General features: G+C 40.0%; 1 protein-coding gene across 2 annotated transcripts in view; it reads left to right on the top strand.

Annotated features, from left to right (window-relative positions):
• The first annotated feature begins 5695 nt into the window (after window positions 1–5695).
• The window catches only part of TES (testin LIM domain protein), a 30247-nt gene continuing 16573 nt past the window's right edge, over window positions 5696–19369 (top strand). The window contains exons 1-2 of one of the 2 annotated variants that reach the window (XM_026097357.2): window positions 5696–6056; window positions 19265–19350. In XM_026097357.2, the coding sequence (XP_025953142.1) occupies window positions 6030–6056; window positions 19265–19350 (113 nt within the window). In that variant the 5' untranslated portion in view covers window positions 5696–6029. Of the gene's footprint in view, window positions 6057–6695; window positions 6780–19264; window positions 19351–19369 lie in introns of those variants that run through there. The other variant, XM_026097358.2, reaches the window with a different exon arrangement.

Raw genomic sequence — 19369 nt, 5'->3', positions numbered from 1 at the left:
TTGTTAGCAGAGCTGGGCAGGAAATTATTTCCTATCCTATACTTTTTTGAGAGATCAAAAATTGTCTTGTTCTGCACTGGAATGAAACCAAGGACAATCAAAGTGAGAAACCTGAGAGAAACACCCTTTGTCCTTTACTGGACTGGCTAACCACCCCACAGTCAAAGCATTCGCTGTGGCCAAAGCCTTCCCTCTGAGCTAGGCAGAGCAGGATCTTGAACAGAAGATTTGGTCTTCTACGACTCATGCAGATACCTTAACCCCAGGCAAGATGGTAATTTTTTTCCTATGTTCTTCTACTGAGATCAGAAATTCCATTCCTAGTATTTGTATTCCTGCAAAAAGGTTTGACTTCAATGAACTGGCCTGTTCTCATGAAAAAAAAAAAAAAAAAAAAAAAAAGGAAAGAAAAAAAAGAAAGAAAAGTTTTGGCAGAAAACAGTGTTTGCTACTGGACATTAAGAATCTATGATTTGATCTTTACAACAACAAAAACAACGTGAAAGTCATTCTACCTAATTAGAGTCAATGTAGCTAATAGATAAACAGCTAACATTTTGGATCTCTGTCTAGATGGAAAATAGATAGAAAAGTGTAGATAGCTGGTCCAAATCAAAATAAAATATTAGAAAATAATAAAAATTATAATACGGAAAAAAATAGAAGCAACTACCACAACAGAAAAATTATCCTACAAGAATTATCATATCTGCCTTTTGCTATTTGCTCATATCCTTAAATGAGACAGAGGACACTTGTCAGCCCCGTCAAAAATCAAACGAAATCTTTATGGGATCTAATGGTACAATAAGTTTTTCAAAGAGCACAAGTGCATCTCTGGCCTTATTTGGTATTTTTCTGATACCATATTTATAAGTTATTTATAGTATAATTTATAATACATTTTTAGTACGGGTCTAAGTATATTTACTTCAGTTAGAGATTTAATAATGCAGGAGCCTTCTTCAGGTTGGCATGTTTGTAAGTACTGATTTCTTGGCTGGGTTTACGCAGCAGAAATGGATTAAAGAATTAGCTCCATTATCCACTACATAATTTCTGAATTATATCCAGCAAAGTATTTGAAGGCCTAACAGTTATGCATTATAAAGCTTGACTTCTATACTAGGGCACCTGAAGCACATAGAGGAGTTCAGTAATCCAGAACAGATTCCAAACTCTGAAGCACACTGAGCAAGAAAGGAATCACAGTCAGCAGGCAGCTGCCTCCATCTATTTCACTGGAAACACTGAACCATTTCTCTGTGACTTACATGAATCACCCATACTTGCTAGAAAACGTCTCTGTCTATTAGGATATAGAGCCTGTAACCCCCTCCTCCTATCCTAATTCTTTCAAAGAACAAAGTACAGTTCATTCTTTCCTTTTAGAGGAGGTTTTTCTTTTCTTCCCTCTCCTCCCCTCCCTTTCCCTTCTCTTTCTGCTTCTAGCACTTCCCCAGGAAGTGGAAGATGCAGGTTCAAGTTCCTCCCCTGACTGACCAAAGCTTTGGCTTTCCAAGGCAAGTGACATAATCATGAAGCTACAGCATATTTTCCACCATTCTGCTTTGCCGCTTTTTCAAAAAGAACTGAAGACTCACTGGAGCAGACACGGAGAACAGGAAAGAGCAGGACAGTAGCCTTTGTTGAGGTTTCTTTGGGTAACAAGTCCTCACTCCTTGGCCTAGCTATGTAGGTTTACCCAACAGCTGGTTAATGAAAGTCTTGGGACTCTATATCCACTAACTTAGAGAGACATACTACTCTATCATTAATTCAATGGACCTCTTTCTCTCTTCTGCACAGTGTCACAGCTTCAAAAGTAGCAGCTAGAACACCTCATCTATGTAGCCAACCAGACTATGAAGCCAAAGTCTGGCAGCTAGACCACAGACGTAACAGCTGGAAGCTGGATGGATCTCCATCAGGCTGAGGAATGCATACAACTTCATTTTCCAATCCAGGGGCACATTCAGTAACTACTGGAACATTACAGAAAAAGTGGGCAGAGCGTCTTCTCACTACTGTCTTTTAAAAAAGCAAGAGTTGTCATTGTATTTTGTAAGCATCCTAAATCTGTCACTATTTCATGCATGGAAGTTTCAGAACTTCCTAACAGATTAAGCCTCTCTGAAGGCCTAAATGCATTAAGGGCTAGTCTCTAGATCTTGAACAGGCCAAGCATGAGAGATGTATCAAATTAGTCTATCAATAGTAGCTTTAAGCATTCAAAGAAGCCCAAATCTAGATAAGTAAAAAGTAAAACAAAGTACAGTGAAGAACTACATATGTGCTTGGCTGGGAAGCACAGGGGAAGGGGACAGTAAGATTTTCAACTTTTGATTTAGGCACTCAAGTTCCACTCCAGGCTTTTCTTTTTTTAATCTAGCCCAAGCCATTCCACATTATGTCCCCTTCTTTTACTCAAATGAATACGAAAAAGGCAAATGCTATCCCTTTCTCAATCTGAAATGTTTTTTGAAAACTAAATTAGTGTATTAAGGCACTTTGAGGCAAGACAGACTCTTATATTTATATTACACTTAAGATTATACTTACAGAAAAATCTTAAAAGCACACTGTGTCATTGGTTATAACGCATGAAGCACTGAGTAAACAACGCAACTAGAAGAATGTAGCTAGAAGCTAGTCTGATATATTTTCTTTAAATTTTAAACAAAAGAACTGTTTATGAAATAACAGCTTTCCCAGAAACAAATTTTAAGCATTGCTAAGTCATTATGATATCATCCTTTCTCTCATTCAAGGGTGGAATTATAAATCATCTATGTTATCTACATATCTAATGTTTGGAGATATATCATTACTCCAAATGCATTCATCGTTATGGTATCTGAGTGCAACCAAAATTGTAAAACCAGCAAGACAATCTGATAGATTTTGCACTCTCCATAGTCTATGTTCCCAGAAGTGTATATGGCAGAATTATTAGCTTTTTCTTGTCTTCTGTCTGTTGGCTCCAAGAATGTCATTGTGGGAAAGTTAATGCTGGGATGTGTCTTGCTTTTTTTTTTCAAAAAAAAAGTAAGATTTTAAAAAAGGTATTCCGTATTTCCAAGTACGTTATGAGAAAGCCCAGTTCTGTGTCCTGGCACATGTCAGTGCTGAGTGTCTGGCAACTTCAGAACTTCAGAATCCTTAAGGGGAAGAGCTATACAGGATCAAATTCACAGAACACAAACTTATTTCTGCAGTCACCAAGTCCAGGCTAATTAAAGTTACAGAAAGCACAGAAAAGAATTAGATTCTGAAAATGGATTCTTTCCTGATCCAGGTCTCAGAGGAAGGATATTCCAGCAACTATCTGCTGGTTTGCAAAAGAGAAGTCTTATAACAGTCTCTGCATTTTAGATTACATATATTAATTTGTAGCCTTCATAGTTCATAGATAGAAAGGCTATTAAAAGTTTACTATGTTTTGTCACTTTAGTATGACATCTTTATACAAACTTGAAAGATGTACAAATCACAAGCAGAGTATCTCCAACTCAAGAGTTTCAAGAAAATTACAAACGAATGAAATTATTATTAAGCCAGTAGTGTCACAACTTAATAGGAAAAAAATGTCTTCATTAAAAGAGTACAGTGCTATTATTGCCAGGTAAATAAGAATAAGCAAAATATGGTTAAACCATACATGATTTTATTTTACTTTGTTTTAGCTTCCTAAAATGAAAGCATGTTCACATGTCCATTCCCATATGAAAGTCACATGACAAGGACTACAATACTTTCCTTTCTCTGCTTAGCATAGTCAAAGGTATCTAGCAAGTCTTTGTAATAGCAAAGTCTACTGGCATTTTTCATTATTACATAAAACACTCCTATCCGTTTTACAGTTCATTCACTGAACAGACATAATAACCTGACTGATCCCCTTTGATCTTAGTCTGAGAGGAAGTTGTGCATGTAAATGGTATTCAGGCTATATTGGTCCCAGGTATACCAGCATTTCAATCACTCCGAAAGGCACCCTTGCCTTTTATACCCAAAACCAGCACAAAGAAACAACTTAACCAAACAAAACAGAATGCAAACAAAAAAAGGAAAAACAAAATCTCACCCTCCACACACAACGAACAGCCCTTATGCACCTCTTTTCTGAACAGAAACACAATGAGCATATCAGTGGCACCTAATGGTCTGTGTTCTCTCATTTCTTCTAATGTTATGACTTGAGAGCATCCTCTCTTGTTTTTTTGTTGAACTTCTTCATTGAGGACTGTTGTACAGATTAGGTAGGAGCAGCTGGCCCATGCCATCCACCATGATGCTGTTACTAGAGTTCCAGCAGAAAAGTCAATCAGAAGTTTCCTTTTATGTCAAAAGGCTGAGCCTCCGAAAGCTACCATGATCGGAGATAAGAGAGAACAAACAGATCTAGCCTAATTTTCTCGTTGCTGCAATTATCTACGAACAAGTGATGACAACAACAACAAAAACAACAAAATAAAAACTGAAGTAAAGACATATTTGGCCACTGGGGAAGAAACAAAATAACCTAAGGCTTACTTAAGAAAAATTGGTATGTGTGGAGAAGGAATATTAGCTATTTCAGATTAGTGACAGAATAATCTATCAAATTATTCATGAACACTGACGAGGGTACCTGTAAGGTCTGGACAGATGTGCCTTCCAAAGATCAAAAGAAATATGAGAGAAGAAAATGTATATGAAAGTATTCAATCAAATGTATCAAAAGGAAATATCAGGCCTAAACCTTGCAAATGCTTACTTTCTGTGGCATTTTATATTACCAACCACATCCTAATATTGACTGCAGACACAAAAATTTGAAGACTGGGATCAAAGTCTGAATTCTTTCACAATATTTATCCCATACTTCATCATCTTGCCTATGAGGATGTTAAGGGAGACAGTGTCAAGAGCCTTACTGAAATCAAGGTAGACCACATGCACTGCTCTCTCCTCACCTACCCAGCCAGTCATTCCATCATAGGAGGCTATCAGGTTGGTTAAGCATGACTGCCCCTTTGTGAATCCATGCCGACTGCTCCTGATCACCTTCTTGTCCTTCATATGCTTGGAAATGGTATCTAGGATTAGCTGTTCCATCGTCTTTCCAGGGATCAAGGTGAGGTTGACTGGCCTGTAGTCCCCTGGGTCCTACTTCTTGCCCTTCTTGAAGATACTGCCTGCCCCAACCACCACACCACCCAACCAGACCATCACACTGCCTGACCTGACCACCACACAGTCCCCCAACAGCCACAGTCTCCCAAGCTGCCATACCACCTAGCCCAACCACCACACTATCTGCCCCAACCACCACACAGCCCGCCACTGCCCACAGGGCTGCCCTGCTCTCCACCGCCCCATTTGCAAATGGGCACAACTGACACTCCTGTGTCACCTCATGCCCTCTTGACACAACTCAAGAGCTCAGCCCTAGCACGCAGAAATTTTAAAAGCTGTCACTGGGAAGTCACTGAGCATGTGGGAACAAAGTTTCGGCTGGCAATCACTGCCCCACTCTTGCCTACCGCTGTCAATAATCAGCAGAGCCCCAGATGCTTCTTTTCCTCCGCTTTGGGAGGCAGCAGCTTCCCAGCGCTTATACTCGAGGATAAACTGCTGCGCCAGCAAATGCTTTCTCCATGACCTTATCATCCTGCAAGGGATGACTCAAAAGCCCTGCCTGCAGGCGGGCCCTTGCTCCGCTCCGCTCCCCGACGCCCGCGCCGACGCCGGCTCCGGCTCCGGCTCCGGCTCCGCGGGCGTACGGTGCCCTGGGCGGCGGACAGCGCGCGGCCGCGCAGGGCAGCGCAAGGCGACGGCGGCGGCGCGGCGCGTGATTGGCTGGCGGCCACGGGAGGCCGGGCGGGGATTGGCTCCCGAGCTGCCTTTGTTCGGCTGCAGCCACTGCCGCAGGGCAGCGGAAGTTTGAGCGCAGTGGCGGCGGCGTGTGAACGGCATCGCACCGCCCCGCCCCGCACCTGAGAGCCGCCGCGGGGAGCTGCCTCGGCTCCCGGCCAGGAGGCAACATGGACTTGGAGAGTAAAGTGAAAAAGGTGAGGTCGCGAGCTGCACGGGTGCGGCGCTGCCGCGGAGCTGCCCGCCGCGCGTGGGGGCGGCCGGGGGCGCCTGCTGGGAGCCAGCCCGGGGCGGCGGAGCGGGGCGCTCCCTCCGCTCCTTTGCGCCCTGCTGGTGCAGCCCCGGCTCCGCTGCCCCCTGTTAGGGAGCGAGCGCGGAGAGGCGCGGGTGGCTGGCGCGGTGGGTGCCTTCCTCCCTTGGAAGCCCTTGGAGGTGGCTTCTTCGCTCCGGTAAGGAGCCGCGGTGAGAGGCGGGGAAAGCTGCTTGCGAAATTATCTCTCACTGAATCTTGCGTCGCCCTCAAGCGAAACAAAAGTTTATTTTTGCTCTTAACGCTCATTCAGGCGCCGTAGTTCGATCCCCAAGGGGATCCGCTGTCCCGTCAAACATGCATTACCATCTTTCAAGTAAATGCTCAAAAATGAGCTCTAATAGGTTGTGTTCAGGTGTATGGTCTGTGCGTGTAGATACGTGCACAACCTAAATAACAGGTAATCAAAATGCATTTGTAATGGACTAGTCACATCAGAGGTCTAAAATTACTCTTCAGCATATCAGCAAATCACATCTTCTGCTCTTGTATAGATTTTTGTCTTGATATAGAAAGTTCGGGGTCTTTTGCTTTTTGATACTAATATTTTTAAAGGCTTATTGACTAGCTGTTTTGGAGACAAACAGTGAGGGACAAGTAACAGAAGCTGGTAAGTAATCCAGTTGTGTTAGATCTCTCTTTCCAAACTTTGTAAGTAAAACTGATTCCATATGGGACATGCTTCTTAGTTTGTAAAAGCACTAGAAACAAAGATTCAAAATTAAAGGCAGCGCTTGCATGATGACTTCTTTTCAAAGAACTTCATCAAGTCTCATGGCAGATACCACGAAGGTGGAAGAAAAAAGCATTGTGTATGAACATGGGTTAAATCTGTAAGTATGTTTCAGATACTTCAAGACTAGCCTTTTGAAATCCATGGTGTACACATGCATGGTTTGTATTCCTGTATTGTTATATTTAAATGTAGTAACTTTTTAAAAGTGTGCACATGTGTCTTTATATAGCTGTATGCTTTTTCAGCTTCTAAACTAGAAACTGAGTTAAATACAGAAGTGGTTGTGCAGCATGGCAGGCTATGGGTTAACTCAAGGTTCAATCTTATTGAAGCAGGTCAGCAGTGAATTATTACTTTCATTATTTGATGATGATACTGCATGTGATGATGTAACCTGGATGAGAGTCCTGGTCTGGAGAAGCTGCATGTCTCACCCCCAGTCAGCCTCAGGGTAACTGTCTAGATGGGTGGAGCTAGGTGGTGTCATTGCCTTGAGTGGCTAGATCTGTACACACAGCGGTGTCACTTTTGCATGGCTGCTTCTATCTCATGAAGTCTAGCTTCTTGAATGGACTTGCTGAATACTTTTTAAACCCCTTCTAAACCTTAAACTTGACAGCATCAAGGAGCTTGTTCCATGAAAGTTATTTGAACTCCAAAAGGTGGGAGATGCATACTCCTGAAAGAGACAGTATTCCTCTCCAAAATTTCTCTATCTAAAGTGAAAATAAATAGGCACTATGAAATCCTGATAAAATTCTGCTGATAACTGAGTCTTGGCTTGAGTGGACGATTTGTGGCTGAACATCTGCTTTAAATTATACAGTAATTATTGGAAAGCTGCATGTGTTATAACTTTGACTATTTCTTGACCTATTTTTCTTTAGACATCTTTCACTCTTTTCTTTCATTAACTTCAAAGATTCCTGAAGATTTTTCTGAATCAATTCAGATGCAGATGTGAAAGCTAGTGTAACAAACAAAACCGTCAAAGCTGTTTTGTATAGAAGTAGCTTATATATCTTATTCTGTTCAGCTTTCCTCTTTGCTAAGAGTATTAATATTGCTAAGAGTTCTTCATGATGTAAAGAGCTTCACCATTTTTCTGTCCCTTTGTTTCTAGTATGTGCATGCTTTTAAAACTTCTTTTACTCTTCCTTTGTGTATGCTCTTGTACACATCGCTTGCCACCTTCTTTCTCTGTGTGGCTTAGGTGAAGCTTATTTCCCAAGAGAATACACATTATTGACCTCTGACAAGTCAGTGAAAGGGAAACTGGAAAGCCTTTCTATGTAACCATATATTCTGTACTGAATCCTTTTTCTTTTCTGTGACTGACATTTAATCAAAACTTCTTCAAGCTTTTTATATTAAAATGAATGATAATTCTCATCAACTGTACAACAGCTGTATGACTTCAATTTCCATTCTTTAATTCCCATTCTCTCAACCTGTTTCTTCCTACCTTTCAAGAAAGGAGGAAGTTCACCAAAACAAGACAATTATGAGAGATGTGGAAAGTTATTCTGGGAAGTATTCTTATATACCTGATCTGTTCTTCTGGGTTCAACTTCTTGGTTGTTTGGCTGTATTTTTTTTCCAGTTTTTTAACTTTTGACATCTGTTCTTGGCCACTGACAGAAACAGGATAGTGGTCTGGCATGGTTCAGCTATTCTTACTAAGGTGAGCATGTACACTCTATGCATAAACACTTATTAAATCTAAAATATAACAAGTACCAGTCAAGCTTATTAAAGCCAGTAAACTGCTCAGTCTTTGAGGGGAAACTTGTCTTAAAATGGTGCTGGGCCTGTCAGATAGGGTGTGGGTTTAAGTCCCCCAGCAGTAGTGGATTACTTAACCACATGTAGAGATTTTCACCTGCCTGTTCTGCACTTGTGGCAGAAATAAACTTGAATTAGTCTTCTTGCCCAGAAGCTGCTTATTACCTTAAGCTGAGCCTTTTATTAATAATAATGTTATTAATATTATGACAGTGCCTGTTTACAGTTTAGCAGATAAAGGTAAAAGCTAGTGACTAACGAGCAGCTGGGCTGCCCTGTTGGTTAGCAACTTCCAAGAAGCTTGTGAAGAACAGAGAGCAGGAGCTGCCATGTTGTCCCCAAATAAGTCACGACTCCCTTACTTTTGGGAACTCAGAATAGCACATAAGACTAGACTCTGAGCTTACAGGTGTGGCTAGCTGGTACTGCAGCCCTCACGTTTGGCAGGCCCCAGGGAAATGGTTGCCCTGGGAGCAGGGTGTGGGACAGACTCAAACACCCAGTTGATACTGGCGAAGAACAGTTTCTTTCCCTGCCCGCAGTTGCTAATGTGTAATTGCTTAGGGTAGCATAATGAGGCTGTTGTTCCCTGCTTCTGGAAAACTCAAGAGATGAAGCTTCCAAGGTGACATTTTTAAGATTTTTTTTTTTTTCCCCAAATATCAGTAGTCTTTGAGTCTGCTGCTGTTCTGCCAGTGCTTAGACATTGTCACTTTGGAGAGCTGCTATTGGCTTTCAAGGCCAACTAGTTATTATCATACTAGAGAAAAACATTAACATGAACATAAATAATGTGTTTATATCTGTGTCTCTAAGAATAGAGAAAAAATGCAATTCAGAGCTGGCTCAGGAAAGTCTGTATTCAGTGTTCACATCAGTGGGGTTTTTCTTTTTTTCTCCAAAGTTGTTGTTTTCTAGCTCGCTTTAGCAGTTTTGGCACTGTCCAACTAACACTAATTGCTTCCCCTCCGGTGCAGGCACACCAGGGCTGAAACAACCTTTCTGTCCTTGAGCAGGAAGAACGCCTGCCCCACCCACTACAATTCAGCCCCTTCTTTCTAAGCAATAAATAGCTGGTTTTATTGCTGTCTTCTGCTATACAGAACTGCTGCTTTTCTCTCACAGCTTTCTTAGGAGTCTGCCTGTGAGGGACACTTAACTTCAGCTCAGACTTTTCATTTAACCGCCTTTGTTTCATTTCTTTGCGCTGTAAAGCTCATCTTGCTATCTCTGCAAGTAGCCAGACTTGACAAATCTGCCATATAGCCAGATTTGTCTTTTGTCTGAATCCTGCATCCTGGACAGCCACGGTCTTCAAGAAACAGAAATTTCAAGTTGAATTTTCATCACTGAGAATACCTGCAGAACATACACATGTTCTTCCAAAATCATATATAACTTTTTGTGAGTGGCTAAGGTCACCATGCTCTTCAGAGACAGAAAATAACTCTTACAGTGTAAAAAATATAGCTGCAAGGCACTCAGTTACTATATCAGCATCAAGTCTAATTCACTAATGTCTAACTATTATACTACCTCTTTAAAGGGGAGGGGAATATAAGACTAAGTGTGTACTTTTCTCCTTTTTTTAAAAAAGGGAATTGGACTTTGCTGTTGCATTTAAGGATCATGAAGATAGCTTTGTATACACAAAGCGATTGCACAACTGAGCTGAAGCCTGAAAACAGTTCTAACTTGAACAGCATTTGTTCAGCGAACAGACCTCTAGTTCTCCCAAATACAATATATGCAGTGTTCTTAAACTTCACTTTGCGGGTATAGGAAAACTGAAGATTTAATGCTTCATTAAATACCCTGTTAGAAAAGATCTGCTAATCTGTATTTTTGCTCTGTCTGTCACCTCAGTGAAGTTCATAACATGAATCACTATGTCATGGTCATGCTTTATAACCCTGCTTGTAGTATGGTCTCGTGCTTTATTAGTGAAAATAAGAATCTGACAATGAGTACTGTTGTTCTGTAAAAGCTTTCATGAGATAGTACTTGCTTTATAAAAGCAGCATCGTGGTTGTGGTAGAAAATGGGGAAGGGAGTTGGGGGAAAGAGAAGGTGAAGCTCAGCTCTCAAATGAGTAATGTCTGTACAGTTTTTCTATGTGCAGGAGTTGTCTGTTGAGTTTGTTTCTTTATGGTGGAAAACCAAATACAGAGAATGCTTTAGACGTCATTAATTCAGACAGCTGTAAGGCTCTTTAGTGATAAAAAGAAAGCTGAGTAAAGAATATGTAGGAGCAAAATCAATTATATCTGTGTTTTGCAAAGCATGATCTCGTAATATCTGTAGGGCTGTGTTTCCTGTTGACGTCACTGTTTGCTTTGGTGTTACTGCCATAGAAACCTCTGATAGTAGAAAGCTTAGCTTTTTCACTGTTCCTTATGTGTAGTAAGATTAAGGAAATGCAAAGATATTCAGGTGTGAGTTTTGGCTGCAAAAAAAGGTATGAAAAAAAGTGTAGATGTGTGATAGGAACTTCTTGAGTTAATTTGACTTTGAAACAGTAAGTTTTTCTCCCCCACTCCACCTTCTCCAATTAAAAAAGAAATGAGAATGTAGTGCTGATGTGAGTTGTTGTCTGTCATTCAGACAGGTATTCCAGACAAAAAATAACTAGGGTGGGCATTGCTGGATACTGGCCTGGCATAGGCAGCATGGCTAAATTAAGTTTTTTTCACTTGGTTCTGTGGTGAAAGTATTCCCCAAGTGGTTGACCATAAAATATTATGAAATGGCTGGACAGCAAGCCAAGAAACTAGTTGGATACAAGACTGTGTGACTTCTAAGATCAGATGAAATGCTGATATGGCATAATTACAAGCCAGGTATTTCCTGGTGAGTTGGAACTCTTACTTCAAGCCACAGTATTTTGTCACTAAAGGCACAAAGCTTTGCTTGTGCAAGTCTTGCTAAAAGAAAAACTTTTTCTTTCCTGCTGGATAAAATAACAAAAAAGGTAAGTATCAAAATGGCAAACAAAGCCTTATGGGTGAAAGTTGCAAAAAACATTTATTTTACCTCAAAGGTGCTGGACGTGTTTTTCTAATTAATGGTTGTTCGTCAGTAAATACAATTTTTACAAGCCACACCATGGGGTGGGGAGGGATTGGGGTTAAAACATATATTGTCAAGCATATAGCCCAATTTATTTTAAAGGGTATGTATTTTGTTTGTGTGTATATGCATAAAAACTTTATATGTATCTTACATATATTTTGTATGCTTTGCAGTAATATAAAGGCTTGCAAACTGAGGTGCTTGTAGGTCCTGGAGACCTGTAGGAAGAGTAAGGCTGTGTTGGGGGAGGCTTGTCATGCCTGTTACCTAGGTCTGGGACTTGGTGCAGTGTCAAGGGAGTAAGGAGGCTTGTATCATGACAATTTCACATAACATTGCACGTAACTATACTCTGGGTACTGTCGTGCATGTGTTTAAGTCTGTGTTTATGTATGTTTTTATATTTTTTTGTTGTTGTTTTTGTGTGGCTTTTAAGTCTGCCTAACTCTCACTGTGGCTCATTTTCAGTCTGAGTTTGTGTAACTGTGGTTTCTTTTAGAAGCACTGGCTGAAAAAGATATATGTTTTTCTATATGTTTATATATGTATTTTTTCCTGTTCTAATGAGTGATCTGAAAACCTAGTGCTAGAAGATGCAGCTGGGCAAGAGCACTGATTTCAAAACAAAGTATATGCGAATTCTGACAATGAAGTTATCGCCCCCTCTTCTAAGCAAGCTGACAGAAGCATCTCAAGAAAGCATTTTTTAAAAGGATTGTTGAGAGAAGCTGCTTGATTTGTCAGACTTCAAATGGCTTAACGGCTGCTTTGTAGGAGAGGTGGCTGGCCTATGGAGTCGTTTGTGTGGGTTCTCAAACGGCAAGCGATTGCCTGGTAGTACGGGCTAGTCTGGAAGGAAGGTGACATTTCCAGGTTGCTTCAGTGTTTTAGTACACTTTGTGCAGCCTCACTGTTGTGGTTATCTGTCATCTGTGAAGTAGTCCTGGCAGTCTGTCTCCTTTCAGCTCTTCAGTGTACGTGAGACTTTACAAAACTCTACCATGCGAAGGTCTTGCAAGGCAGCCTTAAGCTTCTGAATGACTGATTCTTCCTTGGGCTATAGGTTATCTTAAGCCATTAAAACAGGTAGGGCTGGATGTAATGAGCAATGGTGACTTGCATCCTTGTAGCAGATTAGTTTTTCTAGAAAAACTCATACTCTCAAAATAAACATCTTGGAAGGATTGGAGGGCTGAGCAGTAAAGACAGTAAATCTCAATTTGCCTCTGCAGCATTGACTGGTGGATGGTTCTGTATTGGCGGTTTATACAGTGTTATAATACATGTCAACTGCAGTCAAGTTTAGCATAATAGTGGGCTTTCTGAATAAACACCACTTTTGTTTTCTAGCTAGTTTAGAAATCTGTAGTAGCTGTTAGTCTCTTGACAGTAGACTGTGCAGCAGTGTCTTAAATATTTATATTCTGAGCTGTTTGATATTTAGCTAAAGACATAATAACAAAATAAATTCTTAGCACTTGTATACTGTGATAGTCTGCAGCTCCCTGATTTATACTTATGCCTGTCCTGCTCAGAACATCTTTCAAATATTTTTCTTGGATGCAAGTACTTTTTGGCATCCTCGTTTATGTGCAAATAGAGTTCCTTAAAAGAGCTGCTGCATCTTAATTCCAGTCAAATTTTCCCCTAGATCCAAATGCACGTTTAAAAAAGCTAGAACAGACTTGCCATCAATTTTAATAGCCGGATGTTAAATAACAACAACAAATATAGAATGGTCCATGGGATCCTGCTCTTCACTACAGATGAAGTCATTGCTTTTTTTCTTGTGTGGTATCTGTAGAAGTCTTATGAGGAAGAGCATTGTCCAGATGTAATCACTTTTTATGGTTTGGGGTTTTTTAGTCTAGCATCATAAGAAATAGATTTTAAAAGCAGAAGAGCTATGTTAAAGCCTGTAACCTAATCAAATTTTTGTTGTGTTTTTCTACTAATGATGTAATCTACTGGAAGAGAATATAGTAATGCAAGATTGCATCTCAGCAATAAAGCATGTGTAACACATGAATCTTTTAATGGGTTTTGTTCTTTTATTTTTTTTCCTCTTATTTGGCTTTGACATTCTTGATGTGACTTCTTTGGAACTTCCTAACCTAAATTAAATTAGGATCTGCCAACAATCTGTTCTGCTGTATTGTACAGTTTTTGGGTTGGGGGGTGGCTTTGTAGTGGGGTGGGGTTTTTTCCCCCCTTAAGTCAGCATTGGAATGGGAAAAATCACAATTTTATGTGCAGCCACTAACATCTAAATGGATTAGTAGTTAAGAAATAGTCAAAGTGAAAGAGTCCTGGGGTTTTGTAGTATAGTAAATCCAAGAATAGCTTTATCAAGAATCTCTTTACTTCTGTCCTTTGAACACACAAGGGAGAAAGATCTCCCCCCCCCCCCCAAAAAAAAAAAAAAAAAGTAAAGAACATTTAAGTCTGTTCTAGGGTTCACTGTTAATTATTGTAGCACACTGGTCGCTTTCTCCTTCTACGGTGTCTGTACAAATGAAAAACTGTTTTTTGAGTATTGTACTTCAAAGAAGGCTTTTAGGCAGAACCACAACTTCTCAAATTCTGGAGCAGTCTCAAACAGCGGAAGTGCTTTGGTACTTCTGTTTCTGCAGAGGCTAAGTAGTGGTATTGCATTTTACTGTCTGTGACCTGATGGAAGACTAATACAAATCATCCTACACATAATACAGCAGTCCCCTCATGGTGGGGAAAGGGAGAAGAAAGGAACCAGGACCCTAGTTAGCTCTGATCCCTTGACAAGGCTCCAAGGAGGCAAAAGAAATCTCGTAGCAGAGAGGCCTAGAAATGCCAAGCTGAGCTCCTGTTTCTTACAGCTTCCTCGTCCACCTTCTCCTTACCTCTGTTCCTCAAAGGTTCCTTTTTAAAGGGGAAGGAAGCTCTGAGTAGCTAGCTTTATTTTGAGGACTGTATTTTGGGTGGGGAGGATGACTGATGATAACTATTTAACAATTAATTCAAGATTTCCAGTGGAACTCCACTGGAATATTCTTGGTATCATTTGTCCCCAGCTACGTAGTGGGAGGGAATAGGAAAGATGGAATCAGACTCTTTTTTTAGTTGGTGTACAGTGATAATACAAGAGACAACTGACACAAGTTGCAGCATAGGAAATTCTAATTAAACATGCAAAATTCTTTCCCCACACACACTTTGTGGACCAACTTTGTAATAGTTTGAATCTGTATCCTTAGAGGTATTCAAAACACAAATGGACAAGGCCCTAGGTAAATCTGGCTTAGTTGGACCTGCTTGCAGTGGGCAGTTGGATTAGATGACCTCCAGAGAGCGCTTTCAACCTAAATTATTCTATGATCTTTGAAAAGTGTAGACAAGGTTTAAAAATTACTTGTGTGTCTTATGTTTTAATTCATCTTCTTATGTTTTATCATCTTTGCTTTCTTTGCATTTTTTGTAACTGTGAATAATCTTTGGTTTTGTGACATTACTTTTTTAGCTTTTAAAAAGCTAATCCTTTTTTCATTAGTTCTTTACTAGCACTGTTAGCTGTGGCACAGTTCATTCATTCTTCGGCATGGGAGAAACCATTGCTGCCAAAATATGATTTCACTTGTATCTGCTTAAAAACTAAGCTAGCCATCTACCTCTACAGGCATAATCTATCTGTCGATGTTGGGTGTGTGGGGTTTTTTTCGAGCTTCACAAGTAAGGAAAAGCTTTGTCTGATGCTCTGTTAAGTTTACTACGTTTACAGGAATATAAACTCCAAAATTAGCATTCTAAGGAAGCAAGACTTCAACAATTGCCAAAGGATTTACATTAAAAGGAGTAGAAAAGATTTTTTGGATGTTCATTCTCAGTCATGTTCAATAAATATAACAATAAATGTTTCTGGTAATCTACAATCTACAATACTGTAGCAGCTGCCATGTTTATCTTACCCATCTGAACAAACTATTAAACACTTGAATTTGATTGTTTGGTTTTAAGATAAGTGAGCTACATAGCTCTTCAATGTAAAGATAGTCAACTTCTGACACCAGATTCCAGTCCAAGTTAAAATAGAGCAGTTTTTTAGTAATGCTCACTGAGCTGTAACTATTTAAAATTCTTTGCCCTTGAGGACTATTTAATCTTGAAAGCAGCATGCAACAGATGATCTCAATAATATTTATATCATCTTCCATACTTGGACTGTTTAAATCAGTATTGGGTATGTTAGTAATACCAGATGGTTTTGGATAGCTGCTCTTATAAAATAAAAATTAATGACAGTTGACATGCAGGAACCTTCCTCTGGCAGTCTTTCAGTTGACCTATCTATGCCACTTCTCCCATAATTCCATTTATGGGGAAAATTGATTCCATCCTGTTTTCAGACATGCATTCCCCTTCTAGGGTATCAGCCCACTCTGTGTTTCTGGGTGCTCCAACACAGCCAGTTATGTGTCATTTGGGAGGCATGGAGAATAAACATAGGCAACAGCAATGATGAAATGCATTGTAGCTTTAGGTGCTCTCAATTTCTTGAACATGTGATAGGAGAAGAGTCAGTTCTGAGGCTGATGTTCTCTTACTGCTGAAACAAGACCTGTTATAGCACTATGCAAGAATTTGACATATGCTGACTGTTATATATAGTCAACCTCAAAAGCAAAGTATACTGTTTTTTTAGTATCTTTAGTATTTTTGGAAAGTGGACAAATAGTTTCCCTGTCAGAACAAAGGCAGAGGCTGTGAACATGTGGCATGGGGTCTAACTCGGTTCTGAATGTGCCTGTTAGTTTTGGGCTAAACCTGTTCCGTAAGGTGACCAGACCTGTCATGGAAAGAGATCTTTCCCTTCTCTCTTTCACAGCAAACAGAAAAATTCATTTCAGAATAAGTGTCATTATCTTGCTTGCCCTTTCAGTTCATTTGCCTCATACAGTTGCACAAGCATTTACTAATAATGTGCTCTTTATTACTGTGGACGAAATGTGGAATCTGATGTCACTGAAGAAGTCTGAATTGGGACTGATGGCTGCAAGGATGGGAGTAGGTTTGTTGGTTGTTGTGTGTTTGGGTGGAGGTTTGGACAGCTGTGTGCAAGTTTTGTCATCTTAACTTACTTTGGAGAAATACTTTTAGCCTAAAAAAAGTGTTAGGAGTCTTGAAAAAAATATATACTGTGAAAATGATTTTTATTTGCATTTTGGGTTCTTCTTTGGAAATTCCCGAAATGTTAAGGTTATTTCTGTGTACTGTGCATGTAGTTCTCCGTAGTGATCATAGGTTTCCAAGCCTTCTAATAATAGTGTAATAAAACTATCATTAAAGTTATTTAAATCAAAATAATTATTTATCATTCCTCTTCCTCTTCATTTCCCCCCCCCCTTTTTTTTAAAGCAGGGGGACTCAAACCAAAGGAACCATTGCCAGCTTGTAGCTGGCATAGCAGCTAGAGAAAACTATCTGGGTCAAAGTTTTTGCATTTTTGTGCAGGCAGTGCAAGCACATTAAGTTCAACAGCTTTTAGGGAGGAGGATTTAAAACAACCTGTCATGAAAAACAAAGTGGTTTTGTTTTGTGTGGCTTCAGCTTCCTCTTTTTCTTCAGAGAACATCCTGGGCAACACTTTGTTCTGTGTGTGTATGACTGGACAGGAGTCTGTAGTTGTTTCCTGATGTATCGCATGTATGTGTTAGGCCTCTGGATGAGAGGACCTCTGTAGACACCCACCTTCAGTAGAGACAAACTATTGTTAGTTTTGCATAAACAAAAACATAGTTGATGATTTTGAAGATAAAGTTCTTTGCTTTCATCTTTTACATGTCTACTGCTCTGTCTTCAGGTTAGCCCCTCTAGCATGAGAACATTTGGACTCATTAGGCTAATAAAAGTGTTGTCATGATCAGAGCAGGAATGTATTTACTGAAAATAAGAAAGGAAGAAGAAATAATTTAGTGTCTTTGCCTTGTAGTTGTAAACAGTAGCTGTATAGTTTGTAAAGGATCTCTTCTTCCTAATAGCCCATTATCTGCAGGAAAGTCTGTGATTCCTCAGAGATGTCTAATGACTAATCCTTCGAGTTATAAAATAACTGAAAGTGCGGTCTTCCTTGCATTATGCTGTGTGCTGTCTGTCCTGAACAAGTGGTTTGCAAATAATCTGCTGCTTCATTTTGGGCAGAAGTGAGATGAAAGATGAACTGTTTGTATCCTTGTACGCACACAAAGAACAACATGACTTTTCAGAGGCAATTCTAACCTGGAGGCTTTTTTATTATAATATCATGTCTAACTTAGTTCTGGTGACTCTAATACAAAATTAGATTAGAAGTAGAACCTGTTAGCATTTAGCTCACTTTCCATTCATGGTAAATGCCAAATGAAAGGTGAGCCATATCTGTCACAATTACTCTCTCTCCTGCCGAATACACGTGCAGCTAACTGGGGGTGTTCTTCATGCTACTGGAGTGGCGGCTGGGACAGTAAGGAGGGGTTGTCCTGCGCCTGGTGGGTGTGAGCCTGTGCACCCAGCAGTGACCACAGTCCTGTTCTTAATCTGCTTCAAGACTGAGGTTTACCCAAAGGTTTAGAGAACTGGAGAGAGGCATTTTAAATTTAGTATATTATACAGATGCATAAGTAATGGTGGTTGGTGTCTGTTCTCACTTCTGACTTTCAGTGGCTGTTATCCATTTAAATTTGCTGATGTGTTGATATATTTGTGTTGAATACTCAGCCTTTACTCTGCATCATTTTTTATATTCTCTCATATTTCCTCTGCATTATGAATTGGTCGTATACCCTTTTAATCTCTCTACAGGGAAACTCATTGCATGTTGTACTCATTGCTTTAACCAACTATGCTGTTTCTTTCTCCTTGGAAAGTAAGCGGTATGTGTCTGGCTGAAACAATCTTGAAAGGTGTGTTCTGTTTTCAGTCACTGTCAGAGTAGTTTCAGATATACTCCGGAATATCAGATTTATCATTTAGATCTGTTCTTTATTCCTGACTATCAGATATTCAAATTAGTGTGTGTAAATGTGGAATCTGTTTCTTTCTTGATCTCTTGTATTTTACCAAGTCCTATATTGCAGATTGTTTTGTCTTGACAACTGGCTTAAATGTCCTTTGACTTGATCTTGTGGCCTCACTCACTGTGGTTTTACAGGCACAGACCTAGGTTAAGGGTTGTGAAGAATCTGCTTCCTCTCGTGTGAAGCTTGCAGAGTTTGGGGAGACAAGTTACCAAAAGATGTTTGGTTTTGGCTAAGGCTGATTTTCTGCTGTCTCAACCGTGTAAAAGGGCTTGTGTGACCACTTTCACAGAGTTACAGCAGAAGGCTAGATAAACCCTAAAATACTGTCCTGATGTCAGCATAGTCAATTAACCTTTGAGTGGTGAGTTGTATATCGTAAAGGGAAGCAGTAAGATCATTCGCGTAGCTTATTTCTTGAAACTTACAGTAGCTTTTTCTTTTTTTTTTTTCTCCTCCTTCTTCCTCTTAAAACAGATGGGGTTAGGCCATGAGCAAGGATTTGGTGCTCCCTGCTTAAAATGCAAGGATAAGTGTGAAGGATTTGAGCTTCATTTCTGGAGGTAAGTGATTGGATGTCTC

This window comes from Dromaius novaehollandiae, chromosome 1, assembly GCF_036370855.1.
Source record: "Dromaius novaehollandiae isolate bDroNov1 chromosome 1, bDroNov1.hap1, whole genome shotgun sequence".
Classification (NCBI taxonomy): domain Eukaryota; kingdom Metazoa; phylum Chordata; class Aves; order Casuariiformes; family Dromaiidae; genus Dromaius; species Dromaius novaehollandiae.
This window is presented reverse-complemented; position numbering and strand designations above follow the sequence as displayed.